At 42.1% G+C, this 17383-nt stretch overlaps 2 protein-coding genes across 3 annotated transcripts in view; one reads left to right on the forward strand and one right to left on the reverse strand.

Moving 5' to 3' along the window:
• mtrex (Mtr4 exosome RNA helicase) overlaps positions 1–3176 on the forward strand; it is a 19637-nt gene extending 16461 nt beyond the window's left edge. The window contains exons 24-27 of the mRNA XM_047570086.1: positions 1495–1551; positions 1641–1803; positions 2637–2741; positions 2839–3176. Of these exons, the coding sequence (XP_047426042.1) occupies positions 1495–1551; positions 1641–1803; positions 2637–2741; positions 2839–2891 (378 nt within the window). The 3' untranslated portion in view covers positions 2892–3176. The remainder of the gene's footprint in view (positions 1–1494; positions 1552–1640; positions 1804–2636; positions 2742–2838) is intronic.
• Positions 3057–17355, reverse strand: plpp1a (phospholipid phosphatase 1a). Of its 2 annotated transcripts, none has more exons than XM_047570090.1 (6): positions 16752–17355; positions 11619–11770; positions 9970–10250; positions 5551–5608; positions 4405–4581; positions 3057–4071 (listed from the first exon to the last, which is right to left on the reverse strand). In XM_047570090.1, exons 1-6 carry the CDS (start codon positions 16807–16809, stop codon positions 3952–3954), a joined length of 846 nt encoding a protein of 281 aa, XP_047426046.1. In that variant the 5' UTR covers positions 16810–17355; the 3' UTR covers positions 3057–3951. The 2 variants fall into 2 exon arrangements, with proteins under 2 accessions (XP_047426046.1, XP_047426045.1); XM_047570089.1 differs by lacking the exon at positions 11619–11770 and adding an exon at positions 13171–13325 and having other exon boundaries at positions 16752–17348.
• Positions 17356–17383: the final 28 nt, after the last annotated feature.

The raw sequence follows: 17383 nt of genomic DNA on the forward strand, positions 1-17383 counted from the left end.
ACAAACATTATTAAGCTTTTCCCCAAACACTCTTACAAAGAATGTGTTTCTGTTCCCACACAAATTTTAAGCTGCAGCCTCATTCTTGGCTTCCTGCGCTGCTCTGGGACCAAAACAGAAACAAGAGGGTTGTCTTTTTTTTTTTTTTTTGATGACACCAAAGATCAGATGCTCTGATAAAACCTTTTCTCGGACCCTTTAGTCTGAACTCTTATCTAATCTCTAGTCTCATCTCCTGTGGTCGTCTCGCAGTGCGTTTTAAATGCAGAGCTTAATCGAGCTATGCTCAAAATTCGACTTTCTGACTACAGTCCTTGTCCCAGTTCACACGCAGCGCAAGAAAATCGAATAACTGTTCTCCTCCTCCACACTAGGTGGCGATACGCGTCTTTTCAGCCGGATAATACCACGTTAATACGGCCCGATTTCCGGTTGACCTATTAAGCGATATAATAAAAAAGAGTCGTTAATACGGCAGACCGGCATTTTAAACAACAACCAGACGGATAATAGTACATTTTTTAATCCCGTACGTAATGTTCGCGTAAAGGTAAGATCCGCGCTATCCCTCAGACGGTTCTTCTAACGCCTCCTTTCCTCTTCTTCTTCTACGATCGGCTTTCTTGGCCGTTTTGGAGCATGCGCACACGCATTGTCCGATGAAAACCGACTCACTGTATACATGGCGGAGAAAACCGAATTCCAATCGCATTATCCGGATGTCTCAATCGGATGGTACGAACGTAAACACGGAGTAACGTGTTTACATGCACTTAAGTTCTCCTGTTACAGTCCGATTAAGGCAACATTTCGTTTTTTTTTTTCACGTGCATGTAAACGCACTGTCTGAGTCAGAGAGGGAACGTTGACGAGACGCCGTCACATTTGAAACCCAACCTCGTGAGAGTGTACACAGCTGTGGTCTGTCATTAAAGACCACCTGCTGCTGGTTGAGCTTGAGGTGACAGCACCCCCCATTAAGCCTGTGTGTGTGTGTCTAAACTGCTGATGTGCTCCTAACAGGGCCAAATTAAATGGCATCGTTTACAGCTGCTCTGTAAATCACACTAAAAACCATCAGGGAGAAATTTCTACTTGATGCTTTGTGGTTGCAACATTATTGAATGAAAAAGAGAGAAAATAATAAAAAAAAAAAAGCCTCTGAACAAGCGCGAGAAATGACACGTAGCTGCAGTTGTTACTCGGCCGCTTTCACGCTTCCATGACGATGTCTGACCAGGTGTGTTTACACGCAACACAGACCCTCTGGCAACCAGTGACAAACCGACACAGTCAGGGCTGATTTATAATTAAACAAATTTAGCTCAAAATAAATACAGACTTAAGTAATTTTCCAGGTCTGTAACAGAGAACACTTATTAGGAAATTACAGGTGGCACCGGTCATTGATCAGAAACGGTTTGGTAGGAAAGTATGTTTCCTATTTCAAACGTAATTTATCATAAGTAACTTTTTTTCCATTTTCCCCTCCAGGCCAGCGAGATGCCAAAACTGACTGAACAACTGGCCGCCCCGCTGAGACAAATGCAGGTGAGACATTGAGAAGCAGGAGTCGCGTCGAGCGGTTAAAGTGCTCGAATTCGGTGGAAACGTGACCTCTGCTCGTTGTCATTTTTCAGGAGTGTGCGAAGCGCATCGCCAAAGTGTCGGCGGACGCCAAGCTGGAGGTGGACGAGGAGACGTACCTGGGCCAGTTCAAACCGCACCTGATGGACGTGGTCTTCGCTTGGGCTAACGGGGCCACGTTTGCTCAGATCTGCAAGATGACCGACGTCTTTGAAGGTCAGACACAGACGTTAATAAAATCAGCTCAAGCTTTCAGAATAAACTTTCTCTTTGCATTTCACCACTAAAAATATAACACGGCACTAGGTTAGATATTGCTAGAAATTGAATTTTGTGCTTATCTTAAATTAAATAGTGGCCATAACACTGGAAAACACATCAGTACTTTTATTTTGTAAAGGATCTAAATGCGTTTTAAGCCACTCCCCAGGTTATTTTCACTATCTCAGCCACTTGGAGGCTCGCAGCCTGATTTATTACCTGAGATTTGATTCCCGGTCCATCATTCTCCCCATAGTTTCTGTTTCTGAGGGCCAGCAGTGAGCTCAGCTGTAAAATATTGACGCGTCCTCATGACAAGGAAGTCAGTGTGGGTGGATACGATGAACTTAAGTGTTGGTTTTGGCTTCAGACACGAGAACGATTCCACAATAATTTTATAATTTGAACGTTTTCCAAATTTGGATTTGGATTTGTTTTCATTTTAACCAACTGTTGCACATCATGCACGGAGACAGATCCTCTCTCCAACCAGTTTTCACAACATTTAATATCATCTCAGGAGGATTTTAACATGCAAGCTGTTATAAATATCCCTAGGCCTCTAATTTAATTGATTAACAAATGAATTATTCTACAAAAAAAACTTTTAGTTGTATAGAAATTATTGTATTTTACTCATAAGGTGAATGGTGATAAAGTAGAGAGGCTGTAATCAGAGGTTGATCCAAAGCCTTAACAGACTTAATTAATCCTGTATTATGCTGATGTAATGTTGCATATGTATTTCATGTAAAGCATATTCTCCCCTGGTGTATCCGTCCGTGCAGGGAGCATCATCCGCTGCATGCGCCGTCTGGAGGAGGTTCTACGTCAGATGTGCTCAGCAGCCAAAGCCATTGGCAACACTGAGCTGGAGAACAAGTTTGCTGAAGGTAAGAAACGTTTACCGTGAAATTATTGGCAGATTTTTTTTAATTTTTATTGGCAGACTGGTTGTTGAGTTGTAATTACTATTTTCTTTTTCTACAGGAATAACAAAGATCAAGAGAGACATCGTGTTTGCGGCCAGTCTTTACTTGTAGTGACTCCACATCGTTCTCTTCCTTCACAGCGAAGTTGAATCCACTGTCGACTTCACAGTAAATTCATCCAGAACACGTAGAACATGTCATTCTTCTTATTTAGTTTGATTATGTGAGTCAGTCATTCTTTTAATTGTGACGCCATTATCAAACTCCTCTCACGTGTTCACGAGTAAAATGGCTTTATTTTTCCTTATTTTAGACATTTGTACATATTTGTTACATTGTTGTTTTCAATAAAAGTCTGTATGGTGATTAGTTTACATACAGATTATACAAAAAGAACGTCGTCGAGTTCACTTGTTTACATGATACACACACAAACACACAGGGAGCTGTGATAGCAGCAGTCCAGCAAAGGCAACACTTGAAGTGACGGTCTAGTCCGCAGCACTCTGACCAAACATGGCACATGATTATCATATTGGGTTAGAGCGCTGAAAGATAAGACGACAGAGGCCTGGAGTCCTGCTGGTCGAGGATCTGCTTCAGCCTCCAGCACGTTCAACTCTCAAGACAAACATTCCACTTTTACGTTAGCCCTTTTAGTAAAAACTAAGGCAGCAAAGTCTCTGAGCGCTGGAGACGTGAAGCTGAACCTAAATCAGATCCTCGAATGCGCCGACTCCAGGTCAGGAAAAGCACTACGCAGGCTTACATTCACAGGTTTCCCAGCAGTGGTCAGACCCTTTAAGTGGATGCATGCAGTAAAGTCTTCCCGCCAGCTCAGCAGAAAGATACATGCTCTATGGTTCCTGTAGTTGACAGTCTCTAGCTCCTATCCCTACATCTGCCAGCCGCTCTACAAGGGTCGGGCAGGTGGAGAACTGGTGGATGAGATGGCAAAATTTCCTAAAAATATTAAAAGTCTTAAAACGTGAACAGGCCTGATGTGGTTTGGAGAGTTTCTTCTGGGATGTTCCGTCGTCTACTCGGAGTCTAATGAAGCACTTCAATCCATGCAGGGTAACGGATAAGAATTGGAGATGGAAGGCTAGAGCGCTGGATCCCGGGTTTTGAGTTCGGACAGAGCAGACGTCTCCACCGCTGCTCGCGAAGCTTAGTTGGGGCTCTCGAAGTGGTTTCCGTTTGTCGGCGTCTCCTGCAGGGTTGCGTGGGCGATGTCCGCCTCTTTAAGGGTCTCCACGGGGGGCTTGAAGAAGTCGGACACAAAGAAGACCTGCGGGGCACAGGAACGTTTCGAATGTAAATGCAGCCGGGGTTTTAACTATTTAAAACTAGCCTCGAGGGACGGACACACCAAACGGGCGTTTAATAGTTACACTTGAACAGAGCTAACGGGCACAAACACTGATCTGCCACAACATAAAAACCACTAACAGTAGAAGTAAATAATATCTTGTGATAATTAGGTGTTCTACAGGAAAACTTTGGAGCTTCATGCGGATGTTCCTTAGACATGACACTCCTTGATTGCACCATCCTCAGCAGAGCCACAGAGCCAGTGCCTGACTGTCTCTATCTGCTAGAAATCAATAATCACAGCACTTACCACCAGCAGAGCCATAAGTGCACCCTGCAGGAGTCCAGTCAGCACGTCGCTCCAGTGGTGTTTATAATCGGAAACCCTCGACAATCCCGTGTACACTGTGGCGGCGATGAGGAAAAACTGGAGGGTCGGCCTCAGCAGTCGTGCCCAGTAAACCTGGAGTCGAGCCTGCAGGTAGAGCTGAGAAACGCACGGGGTGCGAGTTTAAAAAAAAAAAAAAAAAGAAAACAGAATCTGCTTCATTTATAGACACAGTTGCGTGCGTGTGTCTTGCTGGCACAGGATTTCTGCAGATAAATAAGCTGTCAATCTAACAGATAATATTTATGTTTGTGTTTTATTACACATTATCTAAGAACGTCGTGTTTAGTTCTGACATTGACTTTATTTGTGTTAATATCAGGGTGTGCTTGGTCTTCTCGGACAAAAGAGCGTCATTTCCGACGCAAATGCCGTCACTTAAATGACGGGGGTTTCTCATACTCGTTCTCCACTTTGCTCTGGGAGGACGGGGGCTTGAAAGTGATGCCAGGACTTTGTCCCCTGCGTCTATTTATATCTGCTGGGGTCAGATGAATCAGCAGCACTTAACGTTTATCAGGGCTGGGCAGTAAAACCAGCTCTGGACAAACGGGACAATGCTACAAAAGGTTATCAGAAGGCGCACATATGTAATCTTGGGAGACATCTCGAAAATATGTGGGAGAGGAGATTGATGCGTCTCTTAAGAGTCCTCATGTGGCCTCAATCGGTCCCAAAAGAGAGACGTTAAAAAAAAAAAAAGCTGTTAAACAATGTGGTTTTAATGGGAGTTCTGGGGAAGTCAGAGCACACGTAAGACCAACCACAAACTGACATTTAGATTTTTTTTTCGGTTTTCATTTTCTGGATCGACTTTTCTTCCTGTTCAACGGTTTTTATTTCTCACGTTACAATGCAAGCCAAGAGCTGCCTCCCTTCCAAATACTGACGAGAAAAGAAAATGAGTCAGTTTCCTACAACATCAAACTTAACCTTGAAGCTGCAGGAAACTCTCGAATATCCAGAATATTCTGAATGTTCTGCTAAAGGATTATCTGAAGTCTCTGTTCCAGTAAATAGCTGTCTAATATGATTACAGATCAATATGCAACCGGTGGAAGTACTTACAGCGAGGAACAGCATGCAGTACATCGAAAAAGACGAGTGGCCGGAGTAGAACGACAGCCTGCAAGAGAGAGACAGAAGCTCTTGTTTATGTGTGTTATCAGCCTGTATTGAGAGGCATTATTGTTGCAAGTCATTATCGATAACGACATCAGGAGCACGTAAACAGTGACAGGAAGTGTTTGATGTTCTGCGTGTTTCACAGAATCGAGTCGATGGGAGATGTGGTGGACAGCAGCAGCAAACAGCAGCGGCCACCCTGCATTCGTGACTTTCTGCGTATAGTGACGCCGGTGTGGTTTTCGACCATAGCGGCAGACGGGTACACACTGAGGGTTTGACTGCTCTACTTCAGAGTCTGGACATCCTCGTGAACCAACAACCTGCAGCTCAATCAACTAAAAGTCTCATTCATGCGCTTAAATTATGGGATGATTCAATGTTTTATACTAATATAAACAAGGCCCAGAGGATGTATCACAAACAAAAATTAGTTTTTAAATTCTAACTCACAAATCTTATATATCTAAATATTAAATGTGCTTAAATAGGAGTCAAATGAGTGTATTTCCCAATTAATGCATTGCTTGTTAAAACTGTTCGTCTCAGGTTGACTACCGTGAACACTTGTTTTGTTTGTTGATTTTCCGGTCCAACCATTATTTTCTCAACTTCTCAACAACAGGCTCGACGGGATACATGCGCATTGTGTTTTCCGTAAAGATCACATGAACTGCGCCCTATTGTGGTATTTACAAGCTCCTAAATGGAAAACTTTCGTCAAGGCCTGAGTTTGCAAGTTGTGACGCCTTTGCCTTTGAGAAATGGCGAAGAGGAGTGGTAATTTAATACTCTGTAGCTGAGTCATAAGTTTTCTCTTATGTAATTTTTTAAAATATGTCTGATGAACATGTTAATATCCCAAACCACCTCATCCTTTAATTACATGTTAGCGTGAACCGCTGCACCTGAATAGCCTGAATAGTCGCACACATTAGAGGGTGAAATGTAAACGCTTTAGAGTTTGGCCTCACAAAGCCACACAACACGAAAAACGAGACAAATTAAATAAAGTGTTGAGATCAGGGTCGTTTTCTACGAACTGTAATACAAAACTTTATGCACATGACGTCACAGTTAGCGAAGTCTCCATGGTTACGCCCACTGAGTGGCAAAAAGTGACAGATGAGCAAGGAGATTAGCAGCATTATCTTAAATCATAGGCTTTAATACCATCTAAACTGTAATTTTTTTTTTTTTTTTTTTTTTTAAATGGGGAAGAGCTGTTGTGCGATTAACTGTATCAACAGTTTTGAGAAGCAGGTAGATTTATTTTACACGCTCCAAATAATATCCAAAGAAAAGAGAAGTAAACGGACCGCTGCATTATGAAGACACAACTGGACCGGAACGTGGTGTTGTGGTCCACATTTTGTGTTATATAATATTAATTTATGCTGCATTTTTTTTTTTTTTTTTTTTGAGGAAGTCATACCTTAAGTTACTTCTTAAGTTACGTTCTGGAGGGCTGTCAGACAAGTTAGATAGATGTTGTTGCTTTGGTCGACAGTAACTATTTCGGTTCCAACTATAAATAACAATAAACGGAATATTTGTGATAACTCCTCGTCGTCCTTTTAACGTTCGGTCGGACGTTACTTCGGTCGTCTATGGTAAACGGTCGGTGACTCGGAACGACGCTCCGTTCTCTCTGCGCATGCTCTGTCTTGACTTAGGTATGCAGTGACGTTACGGTGACGTTTCCTTGGGCGCCATATGTGCGGCGCCGCCGAGTTTGTTTTTAATAACGACTCTGAAAGAACTAGACATTATCGCACGCTTAGAAAAAAAAATAGAAATGTCAAACTGTTTAAAAATGTCCATTAAAAATTAATTAAAGCCAGGATAGACTGAAGCATGAAACAAATTCGGGACCGCTGGGAAACCTTGAAGATCGGCTACTTTTAGGCGACCACAATACAAAAAGTGGATATGACCCCGCTAACTTCCCGAATCAAGCGGTTGCTTTAATAATAAAACTAAACACAACCGCAATTACTGCTGATTAGGCGAGAGGCCTCCAGCTTTGATCAGTCACGTGATGTTTTCATCGATCTGCGCATGTCACACGTCTGTAAAACAGCTGTACTGATTAAAAGTAGAGGTACATGTAAACAGATCGGAATAGATCAGCTCCCATGTAAACAGTTGACCTGAAACCTTCGATCGGAATGAGAAAGAAATATCTCTATGTAAACTTGGCTAGTTTCTTTCATCTAATAACAGTTTATTATCTGGAGATATCTAATCAAGATGGGAACAGAGTTAACCGGAACACTTTAACCCTGAAAACAGGAACTTCTATAAAGAACTAATTCATCATCAAAACTTAATTAATCAACTAATCTCTCCTCCAACAGTGACAGTTAGTCGACACCAGGCTGACCAGCTCTGGCCTCTGTAACAAAACCCAGCTGGCAAATGCAATAATAATGCTGACCTCTGTTCACCGAGGCATCAGATTAAACCTGCAGCACTCTGTGAGGTCTTCACTCAGTCTGCAGATTTCTGCCTTATAAGTGAATACGTTTTATTATGTGCAGACACACAGATTTGACAGTTGTCGTCGTCTCTCAGAGCTAGGGTGGTGTCATTTTACTGTAACAGGATCCTGCTTTCTCCTTTCCCTACTGCACCTATTAGAACTATTAGTCAATCGGACCATCCCAAACACACACACACACACACACACACACGTACATACAGCAGCTGGACGTATAACATGTCCTGACATTAATCTTCAAAGCCTTGGATATCTGCCTGGAATCGCCGGATCCTTCTGTTGGCCGGGCTGATATACGTTTGCCGCCTTATGCACCATTAAGAAAAGCAGACTGCAGCGGTATAATGCGGCTCCAGGAAATGTCAACGGTTGCACTCCACGCCCTGGAAAATGTACAGTAGATAAAACGAGGGGGAGCCGGGTGGGCGTGCTCGTTTAGAGCCGGGCAAAATATCTGTTTACAAAAGCCATGGAAGCCTGTAAGTATAAAAGTTGAGCAGGCTAAAAATGGGAGTAGAACGCGCCTCACAGCGTATAATAAATCCCATGACACTCCTCTGAGGTTTTCCTACATCAGAATGAGAAGAGGAAATCCTCTTCCTCCCATTATTGTTCCTTGTGCTCTGAGCTGATAAGGGACAGAGACCTTAATCAAAACAAGCTTCACATTCCTGCGATGTTGCTCAGTCCCAGTCTCTGTGGTGGTGTGAGCTGCAATTGGCTGCATATTTGCAAATTTAGTGCCACTTATCTTCTGTTTACTACATCCATCTCTATCTGTCAGGCTCACCAGTTCCATGTGTTCATCTCCTCAGGCCACAGACAAGATATCAAAGAACGAGCAGTACTTGTGGCTTAAACACACCAGGAAGACCACAGCAAACAGCCAGCTGGCACACACATTACATATGTGCATGAAAGGAAATACCTCTTCATACCAAGGTGACAGTAATGTGTAGTCGTCTTTCAAAAGGGGAAACGGGAAGAGTTACTATTAGCTAGGAAGAGCTACAAACCGTCACACAGAGCTGAATCATCCAGGTCTACAGTTTACTGCTTCTAGACAATCCTGACATTTGTCTCAATGTTCAGATTACATTAAGATGTAAAAATTATTACCGCCTGGTCTCTGTTCCCTTTACACGTCATCATTATAACTAACGGGACAATAAACTCACAGACGCCAACCAGCGATCCAACACTGACAACAGGCCTATTGTTGGTTTGATGTGTTACGGCCCTTCCAGAAAAATTATTCAAAATGCGAAGGGGAATTTCTTTGTTTATCGTTTCTTTTCATCATTACGATCAGCTGGCAGACGCATTTACATTTCAGAGTTTAGCCTGGAGCATCTTGAAACAAAACATCCACAGGATCGAAGGAAGGAAAATAACTATAATGAAACTACGGTTCGTTTGGTGCAAAGATCCTGGGAGATAGCAGTAATCGCTTGAACATCAAAACAAGAACCATAATCAAGGAGCCAATTGTAACACCAGACAGAATAAATACTGCAAGACTGCAAGCGATTTTTGGTCCAGCCTCATTGGTTTAACATATCACATTAGACACAAAAGTGGCAAATGGGAAAAATATCCATATGGCAACATCTCAAGATACTTTTTCTTCTAATGTCGATTTTAAAAGAAAAAGTCATGTTTTGAGTTGATCGTGTACGACTAAAGCTGACATTTGGAGGTTTATTGAAAATTGTTTTAATATTGCAATAATGTATCGTATTGTGACTCAAGTATATACGTATACCTATAATAGTGTGTTGTTTTTGCATGAAAAGAATACAAAGTCATCAAGGCATCAACTAATCTATGACCGGTTTCAGGTTTCATGTGATACGCACCTGCCCTCGCTGACCATGGTGGCGTCTCCAGTGCAGGTGAAGTTTTCGATATAAGCCCCTGTCGAGCAGTTGATGAGTTTCCAGTCAGGCTTGCACACGTCCAGGAAGTGCGGCCTGAGGCGGCCAATTGAATACTTGGCGATGTCCGTCAGCGACTGGCTCATGGCGGCACCGAAAAGGAAGGTACCGACGGCCTTGTAAACCCTGCCAACGTAGCTGCCAAAGGTTGACTTGGATTTGATTCGATTTAGATAAACTGAGAGGCTTTCGCCAAAGACCATCTGCAAGGCGGAGTGACATGACACAGGGTTAGAGCCTCTGCATAAGAGAATTGAATTACATCTAAAATTGCAACCAAATGAAAAACATGAATCCTACATTTAGAGAATTAAACCCAGAATGTACTTTTTTTAGGATCTAAACTTATTCTTGGCTTTCTGAACAAGCGAGAATTAGATGAGAAGATCTGTCATTCCACGTCTGGACATAAACATTAAACTACCATCAGAAAAGAGTTAGCTCAGCTCAGCATAAAGACTGGAAACCACTTACCTGGGTTTGTAAGAGGCTTACAATACAGAACATTTTAGTACAGAACAAAACAATTGGCCCTTTGTTGGCCTTACTGTTGCTAGGTTACACGAGCATCAGCAATCACCAATTCCCATAGAAAAACGTATTAACCAATTGTAAGAGTCTAGAGTGGAGGCAAAGACAGCCAACATTGGAAAAGCTATTAGGCTTTTCACTAGTTGTCAGTTTTTATGTGAAGTTATATCGTTTAATTTCTGAAGAATCACAGGTTTTCAACATGGTTCTATGAGAATGAACCACCGCATTACTAATGTTTGTTTAGCCTGGCAACAGCAACACAGGAAGTCACAACTATCCTTATTTCCAGTCTTCATGCTAAAATAATAATTTCACCCTTTAACGGTTGGAAATGACAGTGGCGTTGCTCTCCTCATGTAATTCTCTGCACCAGATAGTTCCCGAAATGTTTAATAAGTAGAGAAAAGCACCACCCAGTTCTGAGACAGAGGCAGCAGGAGGACATCCACTTAAAACACATATGTACAATAACGTCATGTACAATGTAGTTTAAATTCTTCCTATATGATAAGTGAAATGTTTGTGCGTTTGATTCATGCTTAAACTCTATACAGCTAAAAAAAAAAAAAAAAAAAAAAAAAAACGCTGATGGGCTCAAAAAAAAAATCTGCTATCTGTATCTTTAACTCTGAGATTTTCAATAAAGAAGATTCAACCTGAGACTATGTCAAATAAAAAGTCCGGTGAGGAGTTTCACATTTCCTACATTTTGTCCCTTCCGACTCTTTCTGCAGCTGCAGATTCGCTTAGAGACGGTATGTTTCAAAATAAAGTCTAAAAGAAGTCTGCTTCGGGCCACATTCCTCCACCCAAAAAGGTTAAAGCTCATTCTGCAACATGCTGGCGGCTAATTAGTGTATTGGTAGCAATAGTGGTGTGTACAAAAACATGCACTACAACAGTGTGTTAAGCAGGAATCTTTGATTAAAAGAAGAGCATAAAAGTGAAAGAAGTAAAGCACCAAGAGCGAAGGGAGGAAGTCGAAAATTTAAGAAGATGAGCAAACCGTTAGCAGAAAACAAGTCAGATGCACTTACAGTGAGTATATTGACGGGAATCATTACACCTCCTAACAACTGAGGGGAAATGGTGTCCTCTTTATATGGGAACTTGATTGAATCATCATTACAGAAAAAGCCTCGACGGTAAGGGCTGTGTTGCACATTGAGCACTACAAATGGGATTCCAACTAGCAGGGGAGTAATGAGAGAGAGAAAAATACAGGTTACAAGGTGGCACTTAAGACTTCTACCCATCATGCAACAGTGCAGCGTAAAGCAGGTGACAGCAGCATCCTCTGGAGGCGGTGGCAGCATCCATCGCCAGCCTTCCAGGAAATCTGTTAATGGTTAAAGTGTCGGCATGGCAACAGACGGGCTGATGAGGGGTGGATGTTAATGGAGTAAAGCTGGACCTCAAAGCACAATAATGACATTTTTCGGAGAAGTTCACCGAGGCCCACTGTGAATAATTTTGTCTGAATCTGTGTCAGGAGGAGCAGTGGGGATCGAGTTTCTAGGCTTCTCGTCCTCTGAAATGAAGTCACACCATTATTTCATTATCTCTTTATGGCAAACACACTTTCGCCTTCCTCAAAGCTGACTCTCCAGCTTCAGTGTCCCAAATCCACATCTTCCATTAATACGCAGCAAGCAATGAAGTGAGTCAGTTAAAAAAAAAACAAAAAAAACTATGATAACATAAAACAAAGTGAAAAACCTTGTGGTTGTGATTACTAATCAAACATAAAAGACATGAAAGATAAATCAGTGATACCACAAAACGAAACAGAAGGCAGACACACGCACACTCCAGCAGCACTTCCTGCCTTCCTCTTTTTCCAAAAATACCATCGCCCCGTTCCAGAGAAGCATTCCAGCTATTCTGACGAACAGAGGACGCAGTCTGCTCGTCTGTCACATGATCATCATCGATTAACAACAGTGAAAAGTTCAACCAGCGGATTAACGTTAAAAGACAAAATGATTAACTAGAACGGGCTGGCTCTTGCTGGCCATCATCCATGTCGTGATTAATAGATTCATTTGTGGTTTGGGTCTTTCACATGAGAGATCGTGTGGGAACAAATGTTTGGATCTGCTCGTGGAAAACAATAAAAGATGCAAACTAAACACTCCTACATGTAAAATAAAAATAAAATTAAAAGTTTAATTCCATTTGAGGTGGATGAAGAGAAGGTTTTTGAGACGTTTCTTTAGTTTTTGAGTGGACATCCTCCTTCGCCTTTAGCTCTGTCGTGGGAAACCGTTCCAATAATGTCACAATAGCAGAACTACATATAGAAACAGGTAACTTTCTTATCATTAGTTCCCTATAGTAGGAACTTAGATTACACCCTATAGGTTTCTACCAGTTCACGTTTTCTCACAGTGAATATTTTTGACTTGCCAAGTGTAGTGGTACATAATAATAATAATAATAATAATGGCTGTTTTGCCAGTGAGGTAAAGTATTATACCAGAGGAGAAGCCCCAACACGCCTTGACATTGTGAGCTACGCCTGTGGTATATTTACCGTGACACAGGTGAGGTTTGTGTATCGACCCGCCCTGAGCGACTCCTACTTACGCAGCTAATGGGCAGGGCGAAGCCCACAGTGTAGAGCACCGTGGAGGTGATTGTGCTGTGGTGGAAAGGGTACTTGATGCTGTCATCGTTACAGAAAAAGCCCCTCTGGTAAGGGCGGACCTTACCCAGGTTAAAGACTGCCAGAGGCAAACCTCCTGTGAAGGGAGAGATCGGGAGGCGTTACCACGGGCAGAGGGAGAAAAGTGAAAAGGTGGAGACAAAAAGAAAAAACAAAACAAAAACTTGAGGGGGGGGTCTTTAAGGTGGAAGAGAATTAGTTACAGGACGCTGGTGCTGATTAGCATCACAGATGCAGAAGAAAGAGAAATGTGAGTTTAAGAGTTTAAAATCCTACATGATATCCATGAAATTGTATATCTTCACGGACCCCTTCACGGTTTGTGAACATTGTGACGTTTTTTTGAGGGGCGGGGCTTAACTGGATGCAAAACATCTAAAACACTACAGCTTGTAAACATCGATTAGCATGTTTCAATTGACTGAACGGGGAAAACGCACATTTTAGAGAATATACCAATACACTCACTCCCAGAAACTGTTAGTGTTATTTTAAAAAGTTGACGTTCACCGACCCCTACACTCTCACTCACTGGATGGGCCATTTGAGCAAAGGAGAACACATAGGGGACAAAGTCTGGTCTGTCTTTATCAAGTGAAGCCTCTTCAACAAAGATATTATAACAAGTAAGTGGAACCACTGTGGAGGGTAACGGAGTAAATGCAACTTCTGCTTGGACACCCCTGAAACACACTTGCGTTATCTGGCAGCTAGCATTAACATGTAACAAGAATCCCCTAAATAATGATTAACTTAATGTAATTTCAGTCATGATTTATTGTAACTCATAATGTTATACAAGCTGAAACTGATGATGCATTACATATTAATCTGACCTGATAAGAAGTGTGTGCTCGTTGTTGTTGATTTTCTCACTTCAATCCTTTCTTTTAATCTCCAAAGCCAAACCAAAGTTGTCTACAACTGGTAGTGGTTTGGTATATGATAAAACTTCACGTGTTTTTGATTTTTCAGTTTTGGCTCCAAAAAATACAGCAAAAAGACATTTTCATGGTTGAAATTGACAGCGTTCGCCTCTGTTTTGCCTCCAGCTAACATCGTGATGTCACCATGAAGGGGTCTATACGTACCATTCAAGTCCATCGTAAATATCTGTTTCTCCCCTTTATTTTTTTTCTCTAAATTCTTTATTCTGAGGTTTGTTGTACAATTTTTCTATTTTTTTACACTTATATTCTTATGCTTATTTAAGTGCTTGTCTCGTACCATTGAGCAAAGTGACCAGAGTCACTCATACTCGGCCAGTTAAGCTGATTCTGATGGAAAGACCAGAGCTGACATTGAACTGACCACCTTGAATTTTAAACACTAATTAGCTAATAATCCTATATTAGCATCCATAAACTATTCCCTTAGAAGGACGACGTGTTGCATTTGTTGGGGAACGTTTACAGACACAGAATAATTCACAATTCGTAAACTTTAACAGCAGGAAGGTGCATGTGGGTTGACGGACTCAATTTAACTTCTGGTCATTTATTAATGAAAGTCGCACGGTGCGTTTTTGGACAACAATGGTTTACGGGTTTATTAAAGAGGATTAAAACGCAGAAGGCTTTGGCAACACAAGAAACGCTTGCTAGTCCGATCATTTCATTGTCCGTTGTTCTTTTCATGAGATTTACTCAAAATGAGAAAAATATCCTTTAAAATTTTTTACCCTGCTCAACGTTATGTAATAGGCAGTCAGTAGCTCAGTGACGTAATAAAATGAGCCTTGACTTACTATGGTGTGAACTGAGCTGTGGATCTAGCCAAGCACTCCCTATGGTTTAAAATCATAGAGATAATAGATTAGGCTAAATGGTTATGACAGTTCAAAGTCTGGATATAAAGTCTGGCCTTCTGGCCTGTTGAGTCCATTGTATAGCGGAGGAAACACAGTCGTACGTTATTTCAAATGAATTATCGAAGAGTAAAGCGCATTAACACAAATAGAAGACGACGCACAAACATCACATGAAGACAAATGTTCATCCACAGACCGTCAGTGAGCTATATTTTAATTCTGGCTGGTACTTCTGTTCTGTTCTGTTCTGTTCTGTTCTGTTCTGTTCTGTTCTGTGGGGCATTTCTGCAGCTGCTCGCACACTCAGCTGTGCCACTATAAGTTGATAGCTCGCAACAGCTGGAAGCGTCAGAAACGCACTCGGGCCAACGGCGGGACCCTCGGAGCGCTTTCTGATCACGACAAGGAGCCATGTTACGCTGTTTAACCCATTCCCATCAACAGGCTCTGCAGACGAGGGGCAGAAAAGGGGCACATCAACATACGCCTTCAGTCTCATTGGCAGTCTGCACTGACTACATTAACCAAACAAAATCAGCTGCGCAGGCAAAACAAGACAATCACTGTCTACTATCTGCTCACGCTACATTCTTGCATGTATCGCATCAATGCAGCCGGGCATGACTGTTGGTAAAAACTTCGGTCCGGCTATAATTTAACTGGCATGTCTCAACTGGAGGCATGAATCCGAAAAGGGCATCGAAACTGTACCGACACATGCTTTAAATAACTGCTTTGACACTTATTAATTTATGTAAAATGACTACAGTGTGACGTAAATGACACCTCTGCTGTAGGCCTATTAAAATCAACTAAGGATTTACTTTTGAATAGAGGAGCCGTTCTGTGTCCTCAGTTTATTTTAAATCCAGTTCCAGTTTATACATGGTATTTTCCTGTTAGAGACACGGATGTGAATTTCAAGATTTTTTTTTTTTCCCCCTGGAGAGGATCTTTAAAAACCACCGTATGACCGTGCACAGGAAAGTTCATGAGTCACAGGACAAATCTATAAGTCAATCATTTACAATTGGCCGTAAGAGAGGCACAACAAAATGAAACAGACTCAATATTGGTGATGGCTGAGAAACATGAAGACGAGCCAGCGGCGAAGTGAAGTCATGCTTCAGACAATTATCATTTTGGCTTTCCAACATAATGACTCTTCTTGGTTTCAGACGTGGCTCAGAAATTATTGTAGAGCTGCTGGGGGGGAACAAAACCTAATGACAGGAAATGTCCGTGACAAAAGTGGGAGATGTTATTTATAAGACATTCTTAGCATCATCTGAATTTAACGTCAGTCAGCTTAGGTAAGTAATAGATTATAAACTCAATATGTGCCTTCATGAGCAAATTAAGTCATAAAAATATAAGATTACCAGCTAAATAAATAGGCTACTGGTACTAAAATAAAGTGTTATACCACATATAATGGCTGATTGTATACTGTTAAAAGCCATTGAAATGCATGGAACACACAATGAGAGCAGACAATGGCATATAAAACACATAAACTGATTCGTGGCACCATTATAACCAATAAAAGCTCCCCCACCACGTGATGCCAATCTGCTAGATATCCCCCTAAATCGGCTTATTATCAATAATAGTAGCAACAACAACAACAACAACAGCGCCATCGATGCATAACAGCTCTCGCTGAGATTGAAAGACTCTTAAACAACGTACCTAGAACCAGACAGGCTATATCGAGCAGCACAAACGGGATCCCTCTCGCCTCAAACATGTTGGCTCTTGTCGGTGCGGGTCTCTGTCTGCTGGTGGTGCGTCCTGCGCCGTGGTGATAATAATAAAAAAAAAAAAAAAAAACGAGGGGGGTAACGCTCCTCCTCAGGACGCGTCGCTACTACTACTACTGCTGCTGCTGCTGCTGCAGCTTCCGATTAACAATAGCAGTAATTAAAATTAAAAAAAAGTACAAGAAGTAACGCCAACGCCCCTGTGTTTCAAACAATGACACCGCCCGGTCCGCAGTAAAAGCCGTCTCACGTCAGGAGGAGAAAGAGCTGCGTCTCCTCGCTGCTGCTGCTCGTCTTCTTCTTGTTGTTGTTGTTGTCGAGGGGCGGTGAACTGAAGCACGGCCGACAGCTCCACATGTGCGTCATGATAAATTTAGAGCTGAAATAACAAAAAACACAACATACAAACGCACTCTCTCACGCCGCTTTGCACTGACGCATACATTCTCCTACACCTGCTCGGCGCATATGTCGGCAGCCGGTGAAACAGGAGCCGAACCAGAAGCCGAAAAGCGCCGAAGAAGAGGCCCCTGTGCTGCGTTCAGGTTCTGCTTGGAAATA

Source organism: Mugil cephalus, chromosome 19 (genome assembly GCF_022458985.1).
Source record: "Mugil cephalus isolate CIBA_MC_2020 chromosome 19, CIBA_Mcephalus_1.1, whole genome shotgun sequence".
Classification (NCBI taxonomy): Eukaryota; Metazoa; Chordata; class Actinopteri; order Mugiliformes; family Mugilidae; genus Mugil; species Mugil cephalus.